Raw genomic sequence first — 24,061 nt, forward strand, 5'->3', positions numbered from 1 at the left:
TATTACTAAGGGATAGGAGGCGATACGAATCACAACACACATCTGGAGCTTTTCCGGGTTTCGCACTCTGGTGAACTACCTCTAGCACAACCCAACACTCTAAATTCTTCTCTAAAAAAAATAGTCAGCCCTCCGCCCCGCTTATGTTCTCTGTCTGCTCTAACCATAGCGTAGCCCGAAGGGAGTGATGCATTTAGTTCCTTGTTTGAGGTGGCATCAGCCCACGTTTCTGTGATGAATGCCAGATCAAGTTTCTGGCTTTCTATCAGATCCGCCAATTCGGTATAATGTCGAATCAGTGATCATGCATTGATTAATACTGCTCTCCACTCCTTCGGCTTTGATCGGTTATTTAATGCCTCTTGGCTGGTGATATTTTTTACCTTGATATAACAGAAGTTTAACTTTCAGTGTCGGCACTTCCTAGGTTCAAACCTTAGATCTAATGGTGTGCCACATCCCCTCTTGATGTTCGTATTTAGCTTTAAGAGTTCCTCTCTGGAGTATGATATTAATTTTTGGTATTTGGCAATTGAAGCAGGGGTCATGGCGCTGGACGCGGGCCAGACGCGGACGAGCGCAGGCGGGCTTGCCCTAGGCGCGCCTTTGACGCACGTCCGCTGCGCGCACGTGCCATTCCTCCTCTTAACTCCCCCTGGCCGTGAACACTAGCCCGCTAACCCACTCCTTCCAATATGGTGGTGCCGCGTTCAAGTGTGGGCTCCCGGAGTCATCCACGAGTAAGTGCAGTGCAGGTAGGCGTGTAAAAATCTTTAAAATGATTCTTTCTAAAACAGTCTAAAAGCAATCTAAAAGTATTGTTGTTTTCAAAATAATTATCGCGTTTCTGGCGGGGATTCCTTACCGTCGTTTCACTCCCGGCTCAAGCCTCAGGAGGTCAAACTGGAAGCCCGCTTGTGCCACTCCTCCTCTTAACTCCCCCTGGCCGTGAACACTAGCCCGCTAACCCACTCCTTCCAATATGGTGGTACCGCGTTCAAGTGTGGGCCCCCAGAGTCATCCACGAGTAAGTGCAGTGCAGGTAGGCGTGTAAAAATCGTAAAAATTATTCTTTCTAAAACAGTCTAAAAGCAATCTAAAAGTATTGTTGTTTTCAAAATAATTATCGCGTTTCAGGCGGGGATTCCTTACCGTCGTTTCACTCCCGGCTCAAGCCTCAGGAGGTCAAACTGGAAGCCCGCTTGTGCCACTCCTCCTCTTAACTCCCCCTGGCCGTGAACACTAGCCCGCTAACCCACTCCTTCCAATATGGTGGTACCGCGTTCAAGTGTGGGCCCCCGGAGTCATCCACGAGTAAGTGCAGTGCAGGTAGGCGTGTAAAAATCTTAAAAATTATTCTTTCTAAAACAGTCTAAAAGCAATCTAAAAGTATTGTTGTTTTCAAAATAATTATCGCGTTTCTGGCGGGGATTCCTTACCGTCGTTTCACTCCCGGCTTAAGCCTCAGGAGGTCATACATTGGAGAATGGTGAAAAGGTAATCCCACTCCATGGAATCAAAAGCTTTCGTGGCGTCTAAAAAGACTGCCACTAGTTCCAGTTGAGGGTCAACATTTTGTAGGATAGAAAAAAGAGTGCAGAGGTTGTGGGAAGTCGCCCTACTGGGAATGAAGCCAGCCTGGTCCGGCAAAACCAGTTTATCCATTAGGAGGCTAAGCTATCATCTTGGCAAGAATCTTAGTGTCAGTATTAATAAGGGATAGGGGGCGATACGAATCACAACACACATCTGGAGCTTTTCCGGGTTTCAACACCGAGGTAATAGGGGCCTCCCTCATCGAACCAGGCAAGATCTGTAATTCCTGTGCCTCTAGAAAAACTTCCTGCAAGACAGGGAGTAGTTGGTCAAGATAAGTTTTGTAGAAATCAATGGGGAGCCCATCAGAGCCCGGAGCCTTCCCCGACTGCATCTGCATGACGGCGGTCTGCAGTTTGTCATCTTCGAACGGTGCCAACAGGAATTCTCTGTGATGATCCCCAAGCCACCCCAATGCGATATCCCCAAGGTAATGAGAAAGGTCTGGAGGCTCTGTTCTGCGGGAGCTGTACAGATCAGAGTAAAAGTCTGTGAAGGTATGCTGTATATCGAGGCTATCTCTGTGGCGCAAACCAGTGCTATCGACTATGTCAGGGACATAGTTTGAAAAACGAGGCTGACGGATTTCCATCGCGAGTGCTTTGCCAGGTCTTTCTCCCTCCCCATATTTCTCAGCGGTAGTATATTTGCCACGAAAGCGGGCCTCCCGTTCCACAGTTTACTTGAAGTCAGAAAGTTTGTCTCTCAATGTAACCTCATGAGTCCCTGTCGCGTCCTGCCACATGCCCATCTCCAGTTGTTTCAGTTCTCCTTCCAGTTTGCGCAGATTACGGCGGATGTCATGGAGGACACCAAAGTTTTTTGAAATGCACGTACCTCGCATTGTAAGTTTAAAGGCCTCCCAAACCGTACCTACATGCGTGACTGACCCTTTATTACGCCTGAAGAAAACAGCTATTTCTTCCCCCAATTCTGCCTTAAAGACGGTATCGAACAACGCCTCAGGTAGAAGCCGCCAACAACGTGGAGTAGCAATAGGATTAGGAGGGGAGATCACTAGGCGTACAGGGGAATGGTAAGTCCTGGCCAAATGTGACTGCCCAATAATCCAATCAGGACCAGGAAGAGTGCACTGCAGTGTAAAAGGTGCCTTCCCTCCCATCAGGATGCATATGACGCCAAGCGTCTAGAAGCCCATGGTCAGAGAGTAGATGTGTGAGCGTGTCTTAGTGTAGTGATGAGGAAGTGGGTTAGATCTGTCCGTGTCAGGGCATAAGGCGGTGTTAAAATCACCCCCCCCCCCCCCCCCCCAATGACATGTGTGGAGCCTATTTTAAGAATTTGGCCCCAAAGTGTAGTGAAGAAATTGGGATCATCAACGTTTGGTCCGTAGCAGCAGACGAGCGTGACTGATTGCATACCCAGTGTACCCCATAACATACAGCTCCTACCCGAGGAGTCGCTATAAGACCCACCCAAAAGGAAGGGTGTGTTCTTTTGGACTAGAATCAGTGTCCTCCGTGAATAGGTGGAGTAGAAGGAGAACACGCAGTCTGTAGCCCACTTGCAACCAAAGTTAGCGGGCGGTGGGGATCCATGTGTGATTCCTGAAGCATAGCAATGTGTATCTGGTGTCTGTCAAGATATGTAAAAATTTCCCTGCGCTTCTGCGGATCCCCAAGGCCTCTAACGTTCCACGTAAGCAAGTTTATGTGCAGCGCCTCAGCAGGTGGGGACATGTTTAGGCAGGAGTCTGCTGGTGTGAAGTGTTGCATGTAAAGTACTATGTGTAATTATTCCGATGTGCGTTGGCATGTCTGTTTGTTGCTGAACAATAAAATTGACATTAGGAAATATTAGCAGTACCCAAACCACCCACAGCAGCACCCCAATTGTGCTGGAAGTACTTAGCCCACCAGAGCCCGAGAAAACTCCAACAATACAATCCATGTCAAACATGACCAACTTGAAGGCAAGTTGTGTGGGGGATTGCCCATATGAGGGGGATCGCTGGTGGGCCATAAAAACCTCCCCTCTCCCAAAGCTGCTAAACAGCTACCCCAGCAGCAGGGGGATGTAGGGAGAGTAAAGGGGAGGGTGCTCGGCACAATGTGGTAGAGCAAAATACAAATGTCTGATTTATACATTTAGCCCTCTGCACTAGAGCAAGATGCACCATGGGTGCTGAGTTCACTTAGCTGACGCCAGCGAGCTGTATGCAGCTCAAGCCACCGCTGAAGATGAGGCTGTTCTCCGCTACATGCGGGACTGAAGGTTGTGTGGCAGCGTAAGGGCAGCACCGCCATAAACTGACAGTTCAGAGACTTCCTGGCGCCTTCCTTCACTGCGGGAGGCCATCAACAACAGGGGACTGGGGTCTGGAGCTGCAGTCATCAGAATTTCGCCGAGGCGAGTGGCGCTTGATGTGTTTAAGAAAGTCTTCAACTTGCTGTGGATTCAAAAATATGGTTTGCTTGCCCTGGTGAGTAACCCGTAAGCGTGCTGGATACATGAGGGCATAGTCAATGTGCGCCTTCTGGAGCTTTTGTTTCACCGCCAAGAACTTGCGGAGTGCCTCCTGTACAGCAGCGGTGAAGTCGGGATAGATGGTGAATTCCATGCCTTCATATCGCAATGTTTTCTTCTAGCGCGCCAGCCGGAGCGCAGTGTCCCGGTCCTGATAATTAAGGAGCCACAATGGGACATGGAACACCGCCAGCAGGAGGCCTGGGGGCGAGGGAATGGTGCGCACGCTCCACAATAAGTTGGGGGGAGAAGGCCTCTTTTCCAAAGGCATCTCGCAGTAGGCGCTCGATGAAGTCTTTCATGCGCCCAGTGTTGGCACTTTCTGAAATGCCCATGACGCGTATGTTATTACGGTGGCTGCGAGCTTCGAGGTCTTCGTTTTTGGCAGCGATTACTTTCAGAAGCTTGTCCATTTGCGTCATTTGTTGCTGCATCTGGGAAGTGTTGTCCTCTGTATCCAAGATACGGCGTTCCGCCTCCTTGATTTGTTCATCATGCTTGTCCACTTTCAGGACCAGGAAGTCTAAGCGACTGTTCATTGTGTCCAGTTTACTGGGTAAGGCCGTGAGACTGTGTTGCATTGCCAACAGTAATGTTTTCACTTCGTCATCTGAGGTTTGATGACTGTGTCTGTGACTGTTCCTCAGCAGATTGTGCAGGATCCTCCATGCAAGAACGCGCAACAGTCTTTTTTGCATCAAAGACAAGTTTAGTTTGACGACCCTCTGGCTTCCCCATGGCAGCACGGTAGAGCAGGCCAGACACCATGCAGTAGATTGCAGTTGATGCCTCACCTGTGTCAGGCTATCTGGTGAACGAAGTTAGAAGATACTTCAGGAAGCTCGAGCAGAACACAACCCGCTTTGCAACGACGATGTGAGTAGCAGGGTAGAGTTGGTGTTGATGTGATGGAGTCATAGTATAAGGAGCTTAGCAATGATGTGCATCAAGGCAAGCGACAGCTCAGAGCAGGAAGCGGAGGAGTTGTATGACAGGTGAGCCAGCCAGCAATGAGCTCGGGTCCCCAGCAATCACTGTGCCGCAATTCACCACCACAAGCCAGTCCCAGCGGCCCCGAATCAATGGAAGATAGGCGTCATGTACAAAGTGAAGGCTAATGTGGCAGCGTGCGCCCACACCAGCGCCCCCGCCACTCTGCCGCTAAAGGGTTGTATAGTCTGCCACAGTTGACCTCAAAGGTCCGAGTAGGTGGACAGGAGAGTAGTAGGGTCGCAGCGTACCACGCACAAATGTTTTCCACATCAATTGCCTCATTCTTGGTTCCACAGGGCACAGTATGGGTCGGGAGCGATAATGTGCAGCACCGCGCCAGGGTCCTCGAGTAAAGCACTGAAGTGGAGTAGCGTCCAGCGGAGGTCAGCAAAGGTTGATGGCCAGAGGCCACAGCCGAGCCGATGGGAGCCCATGCCGCACCCGCCTTGTGTCTCCGGTTTGGAACGTGCGCGTGGCAGTCTCACCTCTCCAAACGGGTCCACCGCAGATGGCCAGGGCCTGCAATCAGGGAGTTCTCAGCAGCAGCCCTGGGAGCTATCTTCAGGCGTGTGGCAATCCCAGGTTTCGCATCAGGGCCGGCATCTGATTTGTCTCCGGGGGCCCAGAGCCCCGGGGCTCACGTAGTGGCGGTGGCCACTTAGTGCTTCGAACGCGTCGCCGCTCACCCCCCCGCGGCAGCAAAGAGGCCGTCCGGAGGTAAGCCAAGGAGGTCCAGGAAGGCTGGAAAACACGCAGGAGGGCACCACCCACAGCAGGCGGCAGGCTTTACAAGCAGATTTCTCTCTGTATTTGAAGTAGAAATGAAGGATAATGTGGCCAAGCTACCGGAGCCTCACTGCGGTGCGGCCATCGTGGTTGTGCTCCACCTAACGCCCCCAGGAGGTCCATATTCCTTGCTTGAATCTCATTCACATTAGCACAGGTCACATTAGTCCCTCATCAGACATCCATGTCCATGTGGTCCTTCGCACACTGACTCATCTGTGCTTGGGGCACTGACAAACACACCTCAGGTATTTAGATGGAAGCAAGGAAGCCCCCACCATCTTCAAAACCAGCTGCATCATGTACAAAGCCAACACGACCGGCACTCCCACCAATTTGTCTGATTACCTCATTACCCTCAAGGGTTGTTGGCCCACTGCCTCCCTGGCCACCATCAGACTGGAGATGAAGAAGTGCAACAAAAAAAACACATGGCTAAAAGCTTACTCCTTTTATGCACCCTGGATCTAGATAGATATCCTCATACCACTCCACCACTGCTACAGTTCAAACAGCTGAAGGCAAACTTCTTTAAAGAATAAAACATCATGACTAAGAAACAGTCCATGTATACTCTCAGATTCCAGTCACTCCTTGAATCAGTCAATGACGTTGTCACTTGACCCTATACAGAGCTCCCCTGCCTTGTGGCTTGGTTTGCGGTATACAAATACCACAAACATATATATAAATATATATTACCTACTGGCGGTCGCCAGTAGGTAGTTATAGTTAGGACCTAGTTTCCATAGGAAAAGCATTTTTTGACTTGCCTATTACTTTGGCATCGTTTGACCAATCTTCATTAAATTTCAAATGTCAATGTAGGTTCTGTGTGTCATAGAAAGTTCTGGGGTGATCCATGCAGGGGCTACTGAAAAATAGGGCTGCGAAATAAGGGTGTGTTTGTTGTGTTAATTCCCATAGGAACATGTTGTCGAACCTACAGCCTGAACCGCTGGACAGAATTACACCAAATTTGGCAGAAAGGTAGATGTTGTTAAGTAGATTGTGCTTTTTGTTATTTGGTGCAAATCCATTCAGTAGTTTATGAGAAATTAAAATCAAACAATATAGTGATATCTCTGGTTGGGAATATTTTGTGGTGATTTGCGATGGTCGCAGATATTTTGTGAAGATTTTGCAGTATATCGCGAATGAGCACGCCAGTGGGAATGCTGTGATTGACTGGGCTCAATCTGAACAGAAAGTTGCGCCCGCTATTTTATCAATTAGGAATGGTTCCCGCGGCTGAAACTTTCTGTGAAAGCTAACATAAGGGGTTAGGGTGGAGGTACTCTGACCCCATGGTTTAGAAATGGGGGTGTTAGTGCCACAAGTTATGTGTCCAAAATTATTTGTGAATCTTGCGTGATATTCGCGACAGCAAAGTGACCACCAGCGTGTCCACATGTGTAATGTTGCAGGGATGTTGCGACTTTCACGTGACATTGCGAATATTGGTGAAAATATATAACACAAACTATCTATAGTATCTATATACACACCCTCGCTGGCCACAGTAACAGACTCATGTACACACTCACAAACTCACTCAGACACTTACACATCTATTAACATACCAACTCAGACACTTATACATTCAGTCACATACCCACTCAGCTACTCATGCACCCACTCATATACCCATTCAGGTACTGATGCACCCACTTACAGAATCACTCGGAGAGTGATGCACCCATGTACAGACCCACTCACAGACTCACAAACCTACTTAAAGGCCCACTCATAGACTTATGTGCACAGTCTCAATCCCACTTAGAGACTCTTACACCCACTCATAGACCTACCTGGGCACTAATGCACCCACTCACAGACCCACTCAGATACTCATCCAACCACTTAACGACCCACTCACACACTCATGTATGTACTCACAGACCCACTGAGACACTCACACAGCCACTGACAGACCCACTCAGACACTCATACACCCACTCATGCACCCATACAGTCACTCACACACTCAGTCACAGACCCTCTTAGAGACTTATGTACTCAGTCACTCACTCATACACTCAGAGACTCACACACCCACTCACAGACTCACTCAGCTATACATGCACCCACTCACTCACTCAAGTACTCACATATCTACTCACAGACCCACCCAGATACTCACCTTCCCATTCACAGACTCACTCAGACATACATGCATGCAGTCACTCAGAGAGTTTTGCTCCCACTCACAGACCCACCCAGACACTCATACACCCACTCACAGATCCAGTCAGATACTCGTACACCTACTCAAAGACCCACTCAGAAACTCACACACCCATACAGTCACTCACACACCCACTCACAGACCCATTCAGATACTTATGCACCCAGTTACTGATACACTCAGAGATTGATGCAACCACTCACAGTCCCACTCAGAGACCCTGGCACCCATTCACAGAACCACTCAGACACTCACTAAGAGACTAATGCACTCACTCACAGACCCAATCAGACAGTCATGCACCCACTCACTCACCCTCTCGGACACCCACATAGACACTCATGTATTGAATCACAGATCCAGCCAGACAGTCATATACTTAGTTTCAAATGCACAAATGCACTCAGAGATCGACTGAGAGACTCATGCAACAAATCACAGATGCACTGTATGTATATGTAAATATGTGTGTGTGTATATATATATATAGGACCGGAGGGCTCAAAACGCGCCATGATGGCTGGTGTTTGAGGAGTCTGAATAAACACCTTTGTGCACTGATAACGTGGTCTGTGCTCCGTCACTCAGATCAGCGGCAGTAAACTGCAAGCGGAGTGTGCTAATATATATATTATATAGGTTTGTTCCAATTTTGCCTAGAGACAATATCGATGTATTCAATGAGACTGTGGTTGCAGAAATTAAGAAACTGAATTACAAAGTAGCGGGAATAAAAAAGAAATATAGCCACCAACAACAAAAATATCACCAACTGATGAAAAGACTAAAAGAACAAGATAAAGTGGTTATCCGCAATTCAGATAAGGGCGGAAATGTTGTGTATGGCCCCTGCAACAATACACGGAAGAAGCATTGTCCCAACTCAATGATCGATCATGCTACAAATTGAGCAATAAACAGGCAATATCACAGGCACAAAACAAACTGTTTACCAAACTTCTGGCTTGGAAAAGCATTGACCTCATAAATCAAGATGAATATAAATTTATGAAAAAAGATCATCCTATCACGCCGGTAATATATTTTATACCGAAGATCCATAAAGATATCAAAAATCCACCAGGACGGCCAATAATATCAGCCAAACAAAGCTTACTTGAAAATATTTCGGTTTACATAGACTCTTTCCTTCAAGACCTCGTGAAAGGATTACCATCATACATCCAGGATACATCTGACTTTCTGAGACAGATATATAACTATCGGTGGAAAGAGGATTATCTTTTAATAACATTGGACGTATCTAACCTGTATACTCCAATCAATCACAGAGATGGACTCAGAGCTGTAGATTATTTTTTGGCCACTAGACTGGTCCAATTTTACCAACACATCAAAATGTTGATCAGTCTAATCCAATTTTGTTTAAACAACAATTTTTTCTTGTTTAATCAACAAACCTACCAGCAATTAAGGAGGGTAGCTATGGGGGCTAGCTTTTCACCAAGCTATGCCTGCCTCCACATGGGCTTTTGGGAAGAGACAATCTTGAAAGTAAAGTATGCTACAGTAATGGACAAACATGTGATGAAATGGATGCGTTATATAGACGATCTTTTTGTAATTTGGCAGGGTAGTGAGTTGGAGGCACAGAATTGTGTTGATTGTATTAATGACAACAATCTCAATTTACACTTTACAAGTACCATTGATAAAAAAGAAATTTGTTTTCTTGATGTTCAGGTATATGTTGACAATAACCAGTTGCACACTAAACTCTATCGCAAACCGACATCAGGTAACACCACTTTGCACTCCTCAAGCTTTCATCCGAAACATACGATCCACAGCATCCCATATGGGGAGATGCTGCGGATCCGAAGAATTTGTAGCACTGACACTGACTTAGCGGTTATTCAACAAGAAAGCAGAAACAGATTCTTAGAGAGGGGTTACAGTAATAAAGTCATCAATGTGGCTACACAGAAAACCAAGTCCATGAGACGAGAAGACTTACTGTTTAAACCACCTAATAGTAAAGTCAAACCAAGCAATAGTGGTGAGTGCCCAACTAAGATTGAGGAGATAAGACTGATTTTGACATACAACAAACAAAGGGACAGTCTTAGCAAAATCATAAAAGACAACTGGTATTTATTACATCTTGATACACAACTTAATGAGATTATCCCAGCCAATCCCACTATCACATTCAGAAGAGCACCATCAACTGGTGATTTCCTAGTTAGCAGCAGCCCAGAAATAAGATCAGGAACCAATTGGCTGACAAAACGTAAGGGCTTTTCCAAATGTTCTACATGCAAGGCATGTCGACACGCTATAAATAAAACATCTTTTACAACACCTTTTGAGGAGAAACCAAAAACAATCATTAAGAACATGACATGCAAAACAGAATTTGCGATTTACGTGCTGGAGTGCTCTTGTGGACTGCAGTATGTGGGAAGCACAAAACTGTAGGTTCACAAGAGAATTCTCCAGCACTTACGGGCCATCACCAGTTTGGTTACATCATATCCGGTGGCCCGGCATTTTAGGGAATTTCATGAAAGCAACACACAATTCCTTAAATATTTTGTCATTGATTGCATCCCTGCTCTCAGAAGGGGTGGGGATCGGGAGTCTCTCCTCAGGAAGTTAGAGACCAAATATATCCTTGAATTGGACAGTAAAAGCCCACATGGGCTGAACACGACAGAAGATCTGTATACGTGGCTTTAGGGAGTTTATGAATAACTGGGAAACCAGTACTCCTTAATCAATATTAGCGATACAGACCTGTCTAACAAAGGCCCTCACAATATGAACTCCGATACTCACATAAACATATATATTTTTTAATATCCTTTTCTCTTCTCTTCTCTCTTTTCCCCTAAACTTTTCTTCCCAATTTTATAAATATTAAATTTATAAATTGATATGTAGGACAAACATTTTTGTTCTAGACTGGATTTTACACAGGTGATATTATGTCACAATTTTGCACTTTATTTGCCAATTTTGCACAGACAGAAAACCATGCTGCTAAACCTGATTAATACTCCTATGCCAATGTTAATAATGTTTAGATATTATATTTTAAACACGTTTTTAACATATGTATTTCTCTGATTTAATAAGTGCTGGTTATTTATTGTATTTATACGTTAACAATTGCACATTATGATAAGTGAGCTTACAGCTCAAAAATTATGAGTCATGAGATATGAGATAATCTTTGCGAATGTATTTTACATTTACATCATGTACCAACGGAAAGTAGTGAGTTATAAATGTTGTGGCATGGTAGTATTTTGTCTATGCCTATGGGCAATTATCTACGCACTGGCACTTTAAAAATGGGATAAATGCAGGGGGCACGTCATGAGATCAAGGGCTGCAAAGCCCGAAACGCGTCATGGCGGCAGAGCGCTCGAATACAGAAAAATAAATTATACTTGGTACAACAAAGTGGAGTCCGTTCCCTTCTTGATCCGGATCGCAGAGGATCGCACAAAAGAAAGGTTTACTGAAATATATATATATATATGAATATTCACTGAAAAAACCATAGGTTTCAGGGCTGTTATAGTTAGCTGGACATTTCACTCGTACAAAACCATTGAAATTCCTCCGTTATAGTTAGTTCTGCTAACTATAACTCGCGCACCTGCAATCCACTGCTGATGATGTCACATATTACATCATTCATGACAGGGGACACTATGCGTTGGAGTACCCCTGTGATTAGAATGACCTCCTCTGTAAGCCCCTAGTACATAATAGGGCAGGGGGATTAAAACTACCTCTTAAAACGCGCCACAGGGCGCGTTTGCACACTGGTGAAGGGAGGGGGAGCTGAGCTGACGTGTGCAAACACGCCCTGTGGCCGTTTTAATTTGGGGGATAAAGTCCCCTTGAATCCTGAGTGTCCCTTGGGTCCAACTAGCTCACCAGGTATCTCCAGTTAGCGCCACAGAGCTGCGTTGCAGAGAGGTGTAAAAAGTGGCACGGCCTGGACCACCTCTCTGCAACGCAGCGCAGTGGCGCTTACTGGAAGCACCGGGTGGACTAGTTGGTCCCCAGGGGCCCTCAGGATTGACAGCAAATTATTTCCCCATCTTAAAACACGCCACAGGGCATGTTTGCACACGTCACCTCAGGCCCCATCCCCCCCTTCACCACTGTGTAAACACGCCCTGTGTCTGTTTTAATTTGGGAGATTAATTCCCCTTGAATCCTAAGTGTCCCTAGGGTCCAAGTAGCCCACTAGGTACCTCCAGTAAGCTCCACAGAGCTGCATTGCAGAGAGGTTTAAAAAGGGGCACGGCCTGGGCCACCTCTCTGAAATACAGCGCAATGGCGCTTACTGGAAGCACCTGGTGGACTAGTTGGCCCCAAGGGTCCCTCAGGATTGAAGAGGAATTATTTCCCCATCTTAAAACCCGCCACAGGGCGTGTTTGCACACTTCACCTCAGACCCCGTTCCCTCCCTTCACCACTGTGTAAATGCTCCCTGTGTCCGTTCTAAGTTGGGAAATTAAGTCCCCTTGAATCCTAAGGGTCCCTAGGGTCAAACTAGCCCACTAGGTACCTCCAGTAAGCGCCACAGCTGTGTTGCAGAGAGGTGTAAAAAGGGGCGTGGTCTCTGAACACCTGTCAGCTCCCGGCGCATGCTGGAGATACCTGGTGGTCCCCGGGGCTTGGGGGTCCGTAACGGACCCCCTATGTTAAATATTTAGTGCCCCGGGTAGGTGGCGGTCCCTGGGGCATGTGGGGGGGCTCAAGCCCCCCCCCCCCCCCACAGGTTTATTATTTTTTTTAAAAGCCCCGGGGCTTGGGGGGGCTTTGAGCCCCCCCACCTATGTATATTAAAGCCCCGGGGGTGGCGGTCCCCGGGGCTGGGGGGCCCCTCTGGGCCCCCCATTCTAATATGCATATTGCCCCCGGGGGCTAATTAAAAACAAAGCGCGGAAGCCCACGTTTCTTTTTGTTCTTCACTGCAGGATGCTCGGATCCTAAGTGCATCCCGCGATTTAAAAAAATAAAATGGGGGGGGGGGCCTTGGGGGTCCTTGTGGGACACCCTGAGCAGGCCTTGGGGGTCAGGGTGTTTCTACCCTGCCCCCTTTATGCGTTTTTTGCGTTTTTTTCACTGCTTTCTGGTGCCTCGGTTACCGAGGCACAAGATGGCTGCCAACACTTCCTGGTTTGAAGTGTTGACAGACAATTAGCATAAAGCTCGTGCTCGGGAGGATCCGCGGCCCTAGATATATCTATGTTTTTACTTTTGAGTTTCTCAGGAACTACTGAACGGATTTACACCATTTAACCAAAAGGCACGAGTGTGAACCAAGGGCTACCGCTTTGCCAAATTTGGTGTAATTCCGTTCAGCAGTTCGGGCAGTAGCTGCGACTAATGGTCCCTATGGAAAATTGCATGGGGAAAACACGTTTTGGGACCCCCCTTTTTTCTCAGCCCCCGCTTGATGAATCACCCCGAGACTTTCAGGATAGGAGCGGACCGGAACGGGCCACGAGTTTCGAAAATTTGGCGAAGATTCGTCAACCGGCGCCAAAGTTATTCCAAATAGAATGTTGCGGATTTCCTATGGATAATAGGTCCTAACTATAACTAATATATATATATATTATCTACTGGCGGTCGCCAGTAGATAGTTATAGTTAGGACCGTGTTTCCATAGGAAATCCGCAACATTCTATTTGGAATAACTTTGGCACCGGTTGACGAATCCTCGCAAAATTTTCAAAATAGGTGGGGCGCTCCGCTCCACTCCTACCCTGAAAGTCTCGGGGGGATTCGTCAAGCGGGGGCTGAGAAAAAAGAGGGGTCCCAAAACGCGTTTTCCCCATGCATTTTCCCATAGGACCTTTAGTCCGAGCTACAGCCCGAACGGCTGAACAGAATTACTTGAAATTTGGCAGAGAGGTAGTCCTCAGGTCAGAGATGTGCCTTTTGCAGGTCTGGTGTAAATCTGTTCAGTAGGTCCTGAGAAAATAGCATTTAAATCAATATATATATCTGTAAGCGCGCTCCGTGCGCTTACGGTAAGCTTACCGTACGCGTACGGTGCCGTGCGCGAGCTCAATTCTGATTGGTGGTTACATGACTGTAAACATTCGAATCGGTCGAAATCAGAAAGTGTCGACCGCCATTTTCTGTCTCTCGCACTGAAAAACAAAGGTGGATAACGTGAAAAGGGGGCAACGAAGAGAGTTGCAGACCCCCTAGCGTTTGTCAGGGGGTCCACGAAGGACCAAAAAGTACGAAAAATACATTTAATAATTTTTTTAAAAAATCGCGGAGTGCGCGTACGGTAAGCTTACCGTACGCGCACGGCAAAAAAAAATACAAAAAAAAAACCGAAATAACAATTACATTTATTAAATAAATTGAAGGACCCGCAAGGGAGAAAAAAAAATTGTTACTGTGTAAAAAAAGGCGAGGCGCGCACGGTATGAACTGCGCAACGTGGGCGCTCGGTGCGCGAAGCACACCGAGTGCCCACAGCGCACGGTGAAAAACCAGAAAAAAAAATAAAAAATAAATACATAACTTAGCATTTAAAAAACCGTACAAATTCACTGAAAAAACCATAGGTTTCACACACGTTATAGTTAGGAATTAGCATTTAAAAAACCTTGCAAATTCACTTAAAAAACCATAGGTTTCACACATGTTATAGTTAGCTGTACATTTCACTCGTAAAAAACCAATGAAATTCCACGTTATAGTTAGATCAGGTAACTATAACTTGCGCGACCGCAATCCACAATGTGTCATTTCAGATGTCATCATTGATGTGATGAGTGATGTCACTGACCATGTCATGAGTGATGTAATATGTGACATCATCAGCAGTTTATTGTGGGCGCACAAGTTATAGTTACCTGATCTAACTATAATGTGGAATTTCATTGATTTTTTACGAGTGAAATGTACAGCTAACTATAACATGTGTGAAACCTATGGTTTTTTAAGGGAATATATTTATATATATATATATATATATATATATATATATATATATATATATATATATATACACACACACACAAACACAAACACTTCCCCTCACACAGAGATGACAGGGACACTCTAGGCTTAGCCCGGATTTTCTTGGCCATCTCTGTATGAAGTAGCCCACCAGGTACATCCAGTAAGCGCCTCAGACCTGTGTTTCAGAGAGGTGTTCTGAGGCCACACCCCTTTTTACACCACGCTGCAAACACGGCTTCTGGCGCACTGCTGCTCAGAGGATGAAGTCCACTTGTGTCTTGAGGTCCTCAGGACACATGAGGACCTCATCGCCCCATCAGCAGTGCACCAGAAGCCGCGTTTGCAGGGTGGTATAAAAAGGGGCGTGGCCTCGGAGCACCTCTCTGCAACACAGCCCTGTGGCATTTACAAGAGGTACCTGGTGGACTAGTTGGCCCCCAGGGACCCTCAGGATTGAAGGGGAATTAATCCCCCAACTTAGAATGCGCTACAGGGCACGTTTGCACTGTGGTGCAGGGAGGGGGCGGGGCCTGATGTGACAAGTGTACAAACGCGCCCTGTGGCACGTTTTAAGTTGGGTGATTAAGTCGCCTTGAATCCTGAGAGTCCCTGAGGACTAACTAGCCCACCAGCTACCTCCAGTAAGCGCCACAGAGCTGCGTTGCAGAGTGGTATAAAAAGGGGGCATGGCCTTGGACTACCACTCTGCAACGCAGCTCCCTGGCGAGTACTGGAGGTACCTGATGAGCTAGTTGGCACCAAAGGACCCTTAGGATTGAGGGGGACTTAATCCTCCAACTTAAAACGCGCCACAGGGTGCCTTTGCACACTTGTCAAATCAGGCCATGCCCCCACCCTGCACCACTGTGCAAACGCGCCCCCTGGTGCGTTGTAAATTGGGGGATTAAATCCCCTTGAGTCCTGAGGGTCCCTGGGGTCCAACTAGCCCACCAGGTACCTCCACTAAGCGCCACAGAGCTTTGTTGCAAAGGGGTGTAAAAAGGGGCGTGGCCTTGGATTACCTCTCTGCAAGGCAGTCCTGTGGCGCATACTGGAGGTACCTGGTGAGCTAGTTGGCTCCCAGGTACCCCCAGTATTGAAGGGGAATTAATTCCCCAACTTAAAACGTGCCACAGGGCGCGTTTGCATAGTGTTGCTGGGAGGGGGCAGGGCCTCTGGCACGATGCCGGACTTTTTTTTACAAACATTTTTTTTAGAAGGGGGGCTGTGTGGCCCCCCTTCTTTTTCCTTTTTTTGGGACCTGGGGACCCCATCCCCCAGGGCCTGACCCTTTTAAAAAATAAAAAAAAATCTGAACGAGAACGGGGCCGCGTGGGCCCCCCCTCCCGTGGCCAATTCCGGCCCCAGGGACCCCATCCCCCAGGGCATGGCCACTAATATTTATGTTTTTTAAGGAGGGGGGCTGCGTAGACCCCCTCCTGAGGCCTCTATTGGCAAAGGGGACCCCATCCCCCGGGGCCGGCCTTTAATTTTTATTATTTGTTTTTAAAAATGGGGGGGAGGGGGACCGCGTGGCCCCCCTCTTGTGTCACTTCTAGCCCCGGGGACCCCATCCCCCGGGGCCAGCCCTATCCGTTGGGGACGGTGGGGGGAGCACCAATGCCCCCACGGTCCACTGTCTCTGGGGCTTGGAGGGGCCTTGGAGGCACCCCCACAAATTAAACAAGCCCAGGGGGGTGGCGGTCCCCGGGGCTGCTGGAGGGCCGCGTGCCCTCCCGCATATTACAAAGATAGCCCTGGGGAGGTGGCGGTCCCCGTGGCTTGCGGGGCCCCTGCGGGCCTCCGCTAATATTTTTAAGCAATGTCCCAGGACCTGGCCCACCCGGGGGTCTCAATTAAATGAAGCGCGGGAGCCCGCGCTTCATTTTTTAAAAACATTTCAGTGGGATTCACGACCCCAAATGCTTTTTTGGGCCCCGGGGGTCCTTGTGGGACCCCCTGAGCAGGCCTAGGGGGTCAAGGTGTTTCTATCCGGCCCCCTTTTCTTTTTTTTCACCTTTGTTTTACTGTTTTCTTGTGACTCAGTTCTACGGAGTCACAAGATGGCTGCCAACACTTCCTGGTTTGGAGTGTTGGCAGCCAATCACGGTGAAGCTCGTGCTCGGGAGGGGTCGCGACTCCACCGCGTCCCTAGATATCGAAACTTTTTCTTTTTAAAATCTCTCAGGAACTACTGAACGTATTTACACCATTTAACAAAAAGGGTTCTTTCTGAAACAAGACCTACCTTTTGCCAAATTTAGTGTAATTCCATTCAGCAGTTCAGGCTGCAGCTGTGTCTAAAGTTGTTTATGGAAAATTACGTGGGGAAAACATGTTTTGGGACCCCCTTTTTTCTCAGCCCCCGCTTTTCGAATCACCCCAAAACTTTCAAAACAGGAGCTGACCGGAGCGGGCCACTTATTTTGAAAATTTAGAGAAGATTCGTCACCCGGCACCAAAGATATTGAGAAAACAAAAAACGCTTTTCCTAGGGAAACTAGGTCCTAACTATAACTACCTACTGTCGACAGCCAGTAGGTAATATATATATATATATATATATATATATATATATATATATACAACACAGACACACATAGAAACATAGCAGGCCTCCTTACACACAACAACCATCAGATCCTCCTTATCACAGAAATGTGTCTCACTGCCATCTCATCTCCGGATCTAGATTAATGTATCTGACACCTTCATAACCCACGCCAGAACGTTCAGATATGCAGCAATCCAAAGCTCTTCTAAACGCCTCCCTACAGCTCATTACTCTCATTGTGCCCTCTACCACTTCCTTCAAGTGACTTTGCGTTTGCTGTGCACCCTCTCAGCCCATCATCGTTCACCTGAACTGTTTATCAGGTACGGCAACACACACTTCACTAGAACATTTCCAAACCCATCATCACAATCATCATTATCAATAAAAAAAACACCTATGGCAGCCGACTCCCACAAGCTCCTAGAAGACCCTACAATGAAAGCTTCGAGACACCTCTCTCTAGGCATCACCAGATCTCACACTTCAACCATTGGTGCAGCAAGAGGACAATGGGCCTACAGCAACACTTCTCCTGCTTTACTACTGAGTAGTAAAGTACAGCCCCAGTTTAAGTGCAATGGACCCCTCACACTCCTGAGACTCGATAGGCCTCTGAGTCAATACAGCCATCTACTCCACTCTCAGAGTTGCCTTTCCTGAGGAATGCAGGCCACAGTGCCAAGAAAACAAGTATCTTTAAACAGAGTGGCACAAATCTTTAAAATAGTCAATGCGGCAGACAGTCCACACAAAGAAAATAGCTCAACACTCCTGTCCAAAACTGAGAGCACGGCACCCTTCAAGCACGGAATTAAGCCACTTCCCCACTTACTCGGCAGGAAGCACACACATCTAACAGCATGAATAAAACTACTTGTGAGGATTGCACAGTAAAGGTCTTGACTCTGTTTTTATTGTTTACAACTAAGCAGAAGACCAAAAGGGAAAGTTAAAAAACGTAAATTTGTATTTGATGCCGAAAACCATGCTCGAGTCTCCTACGGGAGATGGTAATTGTTCTTTGACTTCCAGAATAGACCCTATGAGACCCTTAGCATCCTTCGTTTGCAGGTAAATGTGTCCAGTTGATTAAGGACATGTGACTCAGGCGCTAAAGTGAGCCGAGTTCAATCCAGACTGCCTCACTTTACCAAACTCTGTGCTTTTTTGTAAATCGTACCTCTCCCTGAACCCCAGATCTCCCATTTTTCTGCATATTTAAACTAACCATTGAATTGTCCATCACTTTATTTCCCCGTTTCCAGAAGGCTCGTGCGGGACTTTGAATGAAAAATTATTTTATATGAAAAGAACAAAAGGAAAATGATCATTCCTATTGTGGGGTTTCTGGCATGCGAGTTTTACACTTATGGGAATAAGAAAACTGTAATGAAAAGGCCGTGCTGTTTTGACTCTAATTACTTGATTACAAAAACTAAGCACACAGTAGAACTAAAAGTACGACTGGGAAGCTAAGAAGCTGCTAGGGAACATGCACTTATGCCTGGAACTTCTGTGCATCGGGCCATAAACCCCCAAAATGCCTAGGAGTATGTATACACGTTCGAAAATGTATACCCTCTTAGTGAATTGGGGCCTAAAGGTGGGCTAACCCGGGATCCAACTCCAAATTTATAATAGAAGTTTGACCGAAGATGGCAATACATAAAAAAAAAATATAGAATATTTTCTTACCTGAACCAGCCACTGACAGATTCACATTGATAATTTCTTTACTGAAATAATATAGCCTTGTTTCTATTAGAATACTTCCACAAAGGATACAGGCAGTAGGGTGAGTTTTATAAATCCAAAATTTAAACATATCGGGCCCGATTCACAAAGGTAAACTGAGATGAAAGTCTAGCTTAACAAATTTCAGTATTCACAAAGGGCATGTACAAGTGGTAAAGTTAGACTGTTGACTCAGTTAAACTTAAGTTTTGGTCTTAAGTTTAATTGAGACCAGTCCTTTTGGTCTCATTTAAACTTAAGATTAAAACGTAAGTTTAACTGTGACAAAAGTCTAACTTTACTGCCCTTTGTGAATACTGAAAGTCGTAAAGTTGGACTTTTGTCTGAGTGTACCTTTGTAAATCGGGCCCAGCATCTGTGCTGAGAGAGGAAATCACATGGATGCGTTCTTCACTGCAGTGTGGGTAAAGGGTTTGGGTCATCATAGCTCTGCATCTTTAACACTATATAGTCATAAGAAGAACAAAATAACAATCTGGTTCATTGGCTATGCATCAAACACTTGCCAGCGTTTTGTGTATCTTCAAGCAAACTCCAATTTGATACCATGTCGGCACCACTGCAGTCCTCCATTTCCCAATAACCTTGAAGATTGTGAGTACTTTCAAAACGAAAATAACAATCTGATGAGCAAAAATTAAGGTGCTGGCAAGCAATGCTTGAAAATACATTCTGAAAGTAGACTCTGAAGACTCTCACTTACCAGATAAGAACACTGAGGGCACCTAAAGGAGTGACCAGGGTCGCAGGTGCGAAGGCATAGGCTGCAAAGTTGGCCGCCTCTCCAACTCCCACTATAAATACAAAAAATATGCACATGTACATAGTTGTATTAGTGGATTTAAAATCTGAGGATGATATTATTTCATATTATGATTAGATGCATTACAATCTTTTCTGAGATAAAAAAAGGTTTGAGAAGAATATTTAAGTACAAAAGTAATATTGACTCTGTTCTAACTCTACAAACATTGAAAACCATCTCCTTACTCTAATTTTGTTATTTCTTTTTTATGTTCTACGTCTGACAAACACATACAGGTGTGACACAGCTGGACCAAAAAAGCCAATGGCTGGAGGAGCTGGGCCCAAAGACCATTTCTGGGTGTATCAAAAAGCAAGGAATTGCTGCCTCATCCCAGATCTAAAAATCATCACTTACTGCCCCTTATTTCCGTACATTGAAACATATTGTGAGTCATGAGAAATCTTTGATAAGAACCCTGCTACCCTATTAAGTATGAGTAGTTTGTTCCGTGTCATGTTTTCTACAGACAATGTTTATCAGGCACCACAGAAAAACTATGGGGGTCATTACGATGGCGGTCAAACCACCACCCGCAGCCTGCCGGTGGCAGGTTTCACCACCATCGTAAAGCACTTCTCTGCCCGCCAAATTACAATGGCGGGCGGTGTGCTGGCAGACGCAAAGTCCGTCTGCCACAGGTCCGCCACAGGCAATCGTTACAATTACCTGGCTGACCCACCCCACATCCACAATATGGTGGCGGTGCCTAGCAGGCACCGTCCCCCATATTACGATGCTGTCTCCCCACCAGCTGGTGGATGGTGGTGAAACCGCCATTCAGAGGCTGGCGGGGATTGCATTTGGGGGCCCGTAGCAGCCCCCCTTGTGTTGGGGGAGGTGGGTATGCACAGGGGTATCTATGGTACTCCCCTACATTTCCCTACACCAGGTGGCAGGCACCGTGTGGTGCCTGCCACGTAGTGCAGGGAAATGCAAAAGCTGTATTTCTGACATAGCGGCGAGTGCTGCAGCAGCAGCACAGGCCCCAATGTCAGAGATACATGATGCGACCGCCACAGTGGCGGTCGCACCGTAATCTTGTGTGTGGGACCACCATAATCCAGGCGGGCGGTCCCAGTAACCCACATCGATGGCGGACGGAGTCAAGACCGTCCGCCATCGTAATGACCCCTTATGATTGTACCCAACTCCTGAAGCTGGGAGAACACATCTTTGATGTGCAACATACACAGTTTAATGTTTAGGGTACTAAAACACATAGGTTCTCTATTCACAAAGGGGACATGAGTATTGTGGGGGGATGAGGAGGTAAGGCCACCTGTGATGCTGTTGTCTGTATGTGATTTCATAGAAAAACGATTTAATGGAATAGTGTTACTGAGAAATCATTTTATCTAAACTGTTTAATGGAAATATTCTGAATGAATGACATTTACTATTTTATAGAAACCAATTCACCGAATGTCTTGTTCGAAATTGGCTTTCGCATGCTGATTTTTTACTGTGTAAATACAATGGAATCTGAGGTATTTATTTCAGTGCTTTACTTCAGGGGACATTATTTCAGATTTATATATTTTATATAGTCAATTACTTTGGATGCTTCTGCTTAGCTGACCCCCTCACTATCCCTAAATTTAATCAATCCCTGACCCCTTAAAACCCCTAATTACCATCAATCCCTGCCCCCTAAAAACTCCGGTGTGCAGACAAAATTTGAGTTTTAAATGTCGACCTACAGAAATATTGAGTCCTAAATATTGTGAGTGAGAAATTTCGACAGCAAGAATATCGTGGCCGGGAATATCGATTTAAGGTAAGAAATATTGATTTTAAAAATATAGAAGTAATTAATATCGTTTGCAACAATATAGGGGCCGATTCCGATCCTGGAAAAACCGGGTACGAATCGTCGGACGGAGCGTTCTCTCCGTCCGACTCGTCCCTGGGAAAAATACCTTACAAACATGCAAGTACGATTCGTACGGAAACACCATTTCCGTACGAATCGTAAAAAACACTGACCGGCTAAAATATACCCGCAATTCCGATCCGGGACACCGCGTACGCGACATTCGCACGGAGTCAGGCAGCGTTTTACGGACCAGCAAGTACGATTCATACCCACAGCACTTCGCACGGCAATATTTTTACGGGACCCAAAAAGTGCCGGAAAAGCTAAGTACGCCACGATGCACGGCGAAAAGGGGGCCCGGTACGCACCGTACCCCCATCCCTACAGGTCCGCACCGAACCCCCAGCCCCCCCATGTCCGCGCCATACCCCAGCACCCCCCCATGTCCGCGCTGTACCCCCACCCCCGTATGTACGGTGCGTACCCCCCGTATGTACGGTGCGTACCCCCAGCCCCCGTATGTACGGTGCATAGCGCTGGGGGTACGCACCGTACATACGGGGGTGGGGGTACGCTCCGTACCTACGGTGTGGGGTGGGGGTACGCACCGTACATACAAGGGGTACGCACTGTACATACGGGGGTGGGGGTACACACCGTACATACGAGGGGTATGCACCGTACATACGGGGGTGGGGGTACGCTCCGTACATACGAGGGGTACGCACCATACATACGGGGGCTGGGGTTACGCACCGTACATACGGGGGGTGGGAGTACGCTCCGTGCCTACAGGGGTGGGGTGGGGGTACGGCGCGTACATGGGGGGACTGGGTGTACAGTGCGTACTTGGGGGGGTGGGCTGGGGGGGTGTTCGGTGCGTATGCGGGCACATGTTTGGACGTCTCCATGGTTGCTATGGGAGTTCGCTCCGTACGGTGTTTTTTCCATACGTTGTGCATTCGGACGGACGGGACGGATCGTACTTGCGCGCTCGGACTTCACTTTCCCGATTCGTATGTAAAAATGTCCGGGGACATGTCGGACACTTTTTCCGACCCGAGGACGTGTCGGGGAATTTTCCCAATGCGATTCGTATGGATTTTTTAACATACGAATCGTACTTGCCAGTTTGTACGGGACTTGTACGATTCGTACGTAAAAAAATCCGGATACGATTCGTACAGGGAATATTTTTAACGGATCGGAATCGGCACCTAAGTTGTTTAAAATATCGATTGGTTAATTAGTGTTATGTATTTTAGTATATATTTTAAATGTATGTGATGTATTTTTTCTGTATAAGAATTGTTTACAGTTTTTTAATATATGTGTTCAATATTTAGTAGTTATTAATTTTATTTTAATTGACTTTTGCGTTTTTTAGTTCCGTAGTGGGTTGTGGGTTTATAGGGGAATAGGGAGGGAAGTAATTTAATTATATATTAAATTAATGATTTTTTAAAATGTATTCATATGTATTTAATTGAGAATTTATAGTGTTAATTGTGTGAAGTAATTTATTAATTAATAATTGGTTGGTAAATAATATTAATTAATTGATAATTAATTATGGTAATTGTGGGATTCATTTTAGGTGCACAATTTGGGGTTTATATGGGTAAAGGGTGAGAAGTAATTTATGTGTATTAATTAATAATTTGTTGATTGATATTTATTAATTTATTGAAAATGAATTATAGGAATTGTGCAATTAATTTTAAGTACGGGTTGTGGGACTTATAGGGGTAAAGGATGGAAAATAAGTTATGTTTAATTAATTAATAATTAGATGTTAATTAATATTAATTAACTGATTGTAAACTAAATATGGAAATTGGGTAATTAATTTTAGCTGTTTGTTGTGGGGTTTATAGTGGTAAAGGGTGGGAAGTAATTTGTGTTTAATTAATTGATAATTAGTTAATTATTAATAATTAATTGATATTTAATTAGGGTAATTGTTTATTTTGTGTGTGTGGTTTTTACGTTTAAAGGGGTAAAGGGTGGGTAGTAAATAAATATTACGTACTTTAGTTGTTTTTAAAGTAATAGTTCTTTATTTCAAAATAAGTTTTAATTGTGTAACTATTT

General features: G+C 46.0%; 1 protein-coding gene across 1 annotated transcript in view; it reads right to left on the reverse strand.

Moving 5' to 3' along the window:
• Positions 1–24,061, reverse strand: part of NIPAL1 (NIPA like domain containing 1) — a 157,282-nt gene that overhangs the window by 26,744 nt on the left and 106,477 nt on the right. Inside the window, 1 exon segment of the mRNA XM_085642144.1 lies at positions 20,047–20,137. Within this exon segment, the coding sequence (XP_085498270.1) occupies positions 20,047–20,137 (91 nt within the window).

Source organism: Triturus cristatus, chromosome 2_2 (genome assembly GCF_964204655.1).
Source record: "Triturus cristatus chromosome 2_2, aTriCri1.1, whole genome shotgun sequence".
Classification (NCBI taxonomy): domain Eukaryota; kingdom Metazoa; phylum Chordata; class Amphibia; order Caudata; family Salamandridae; genus Triturus; species Triturus cristatus.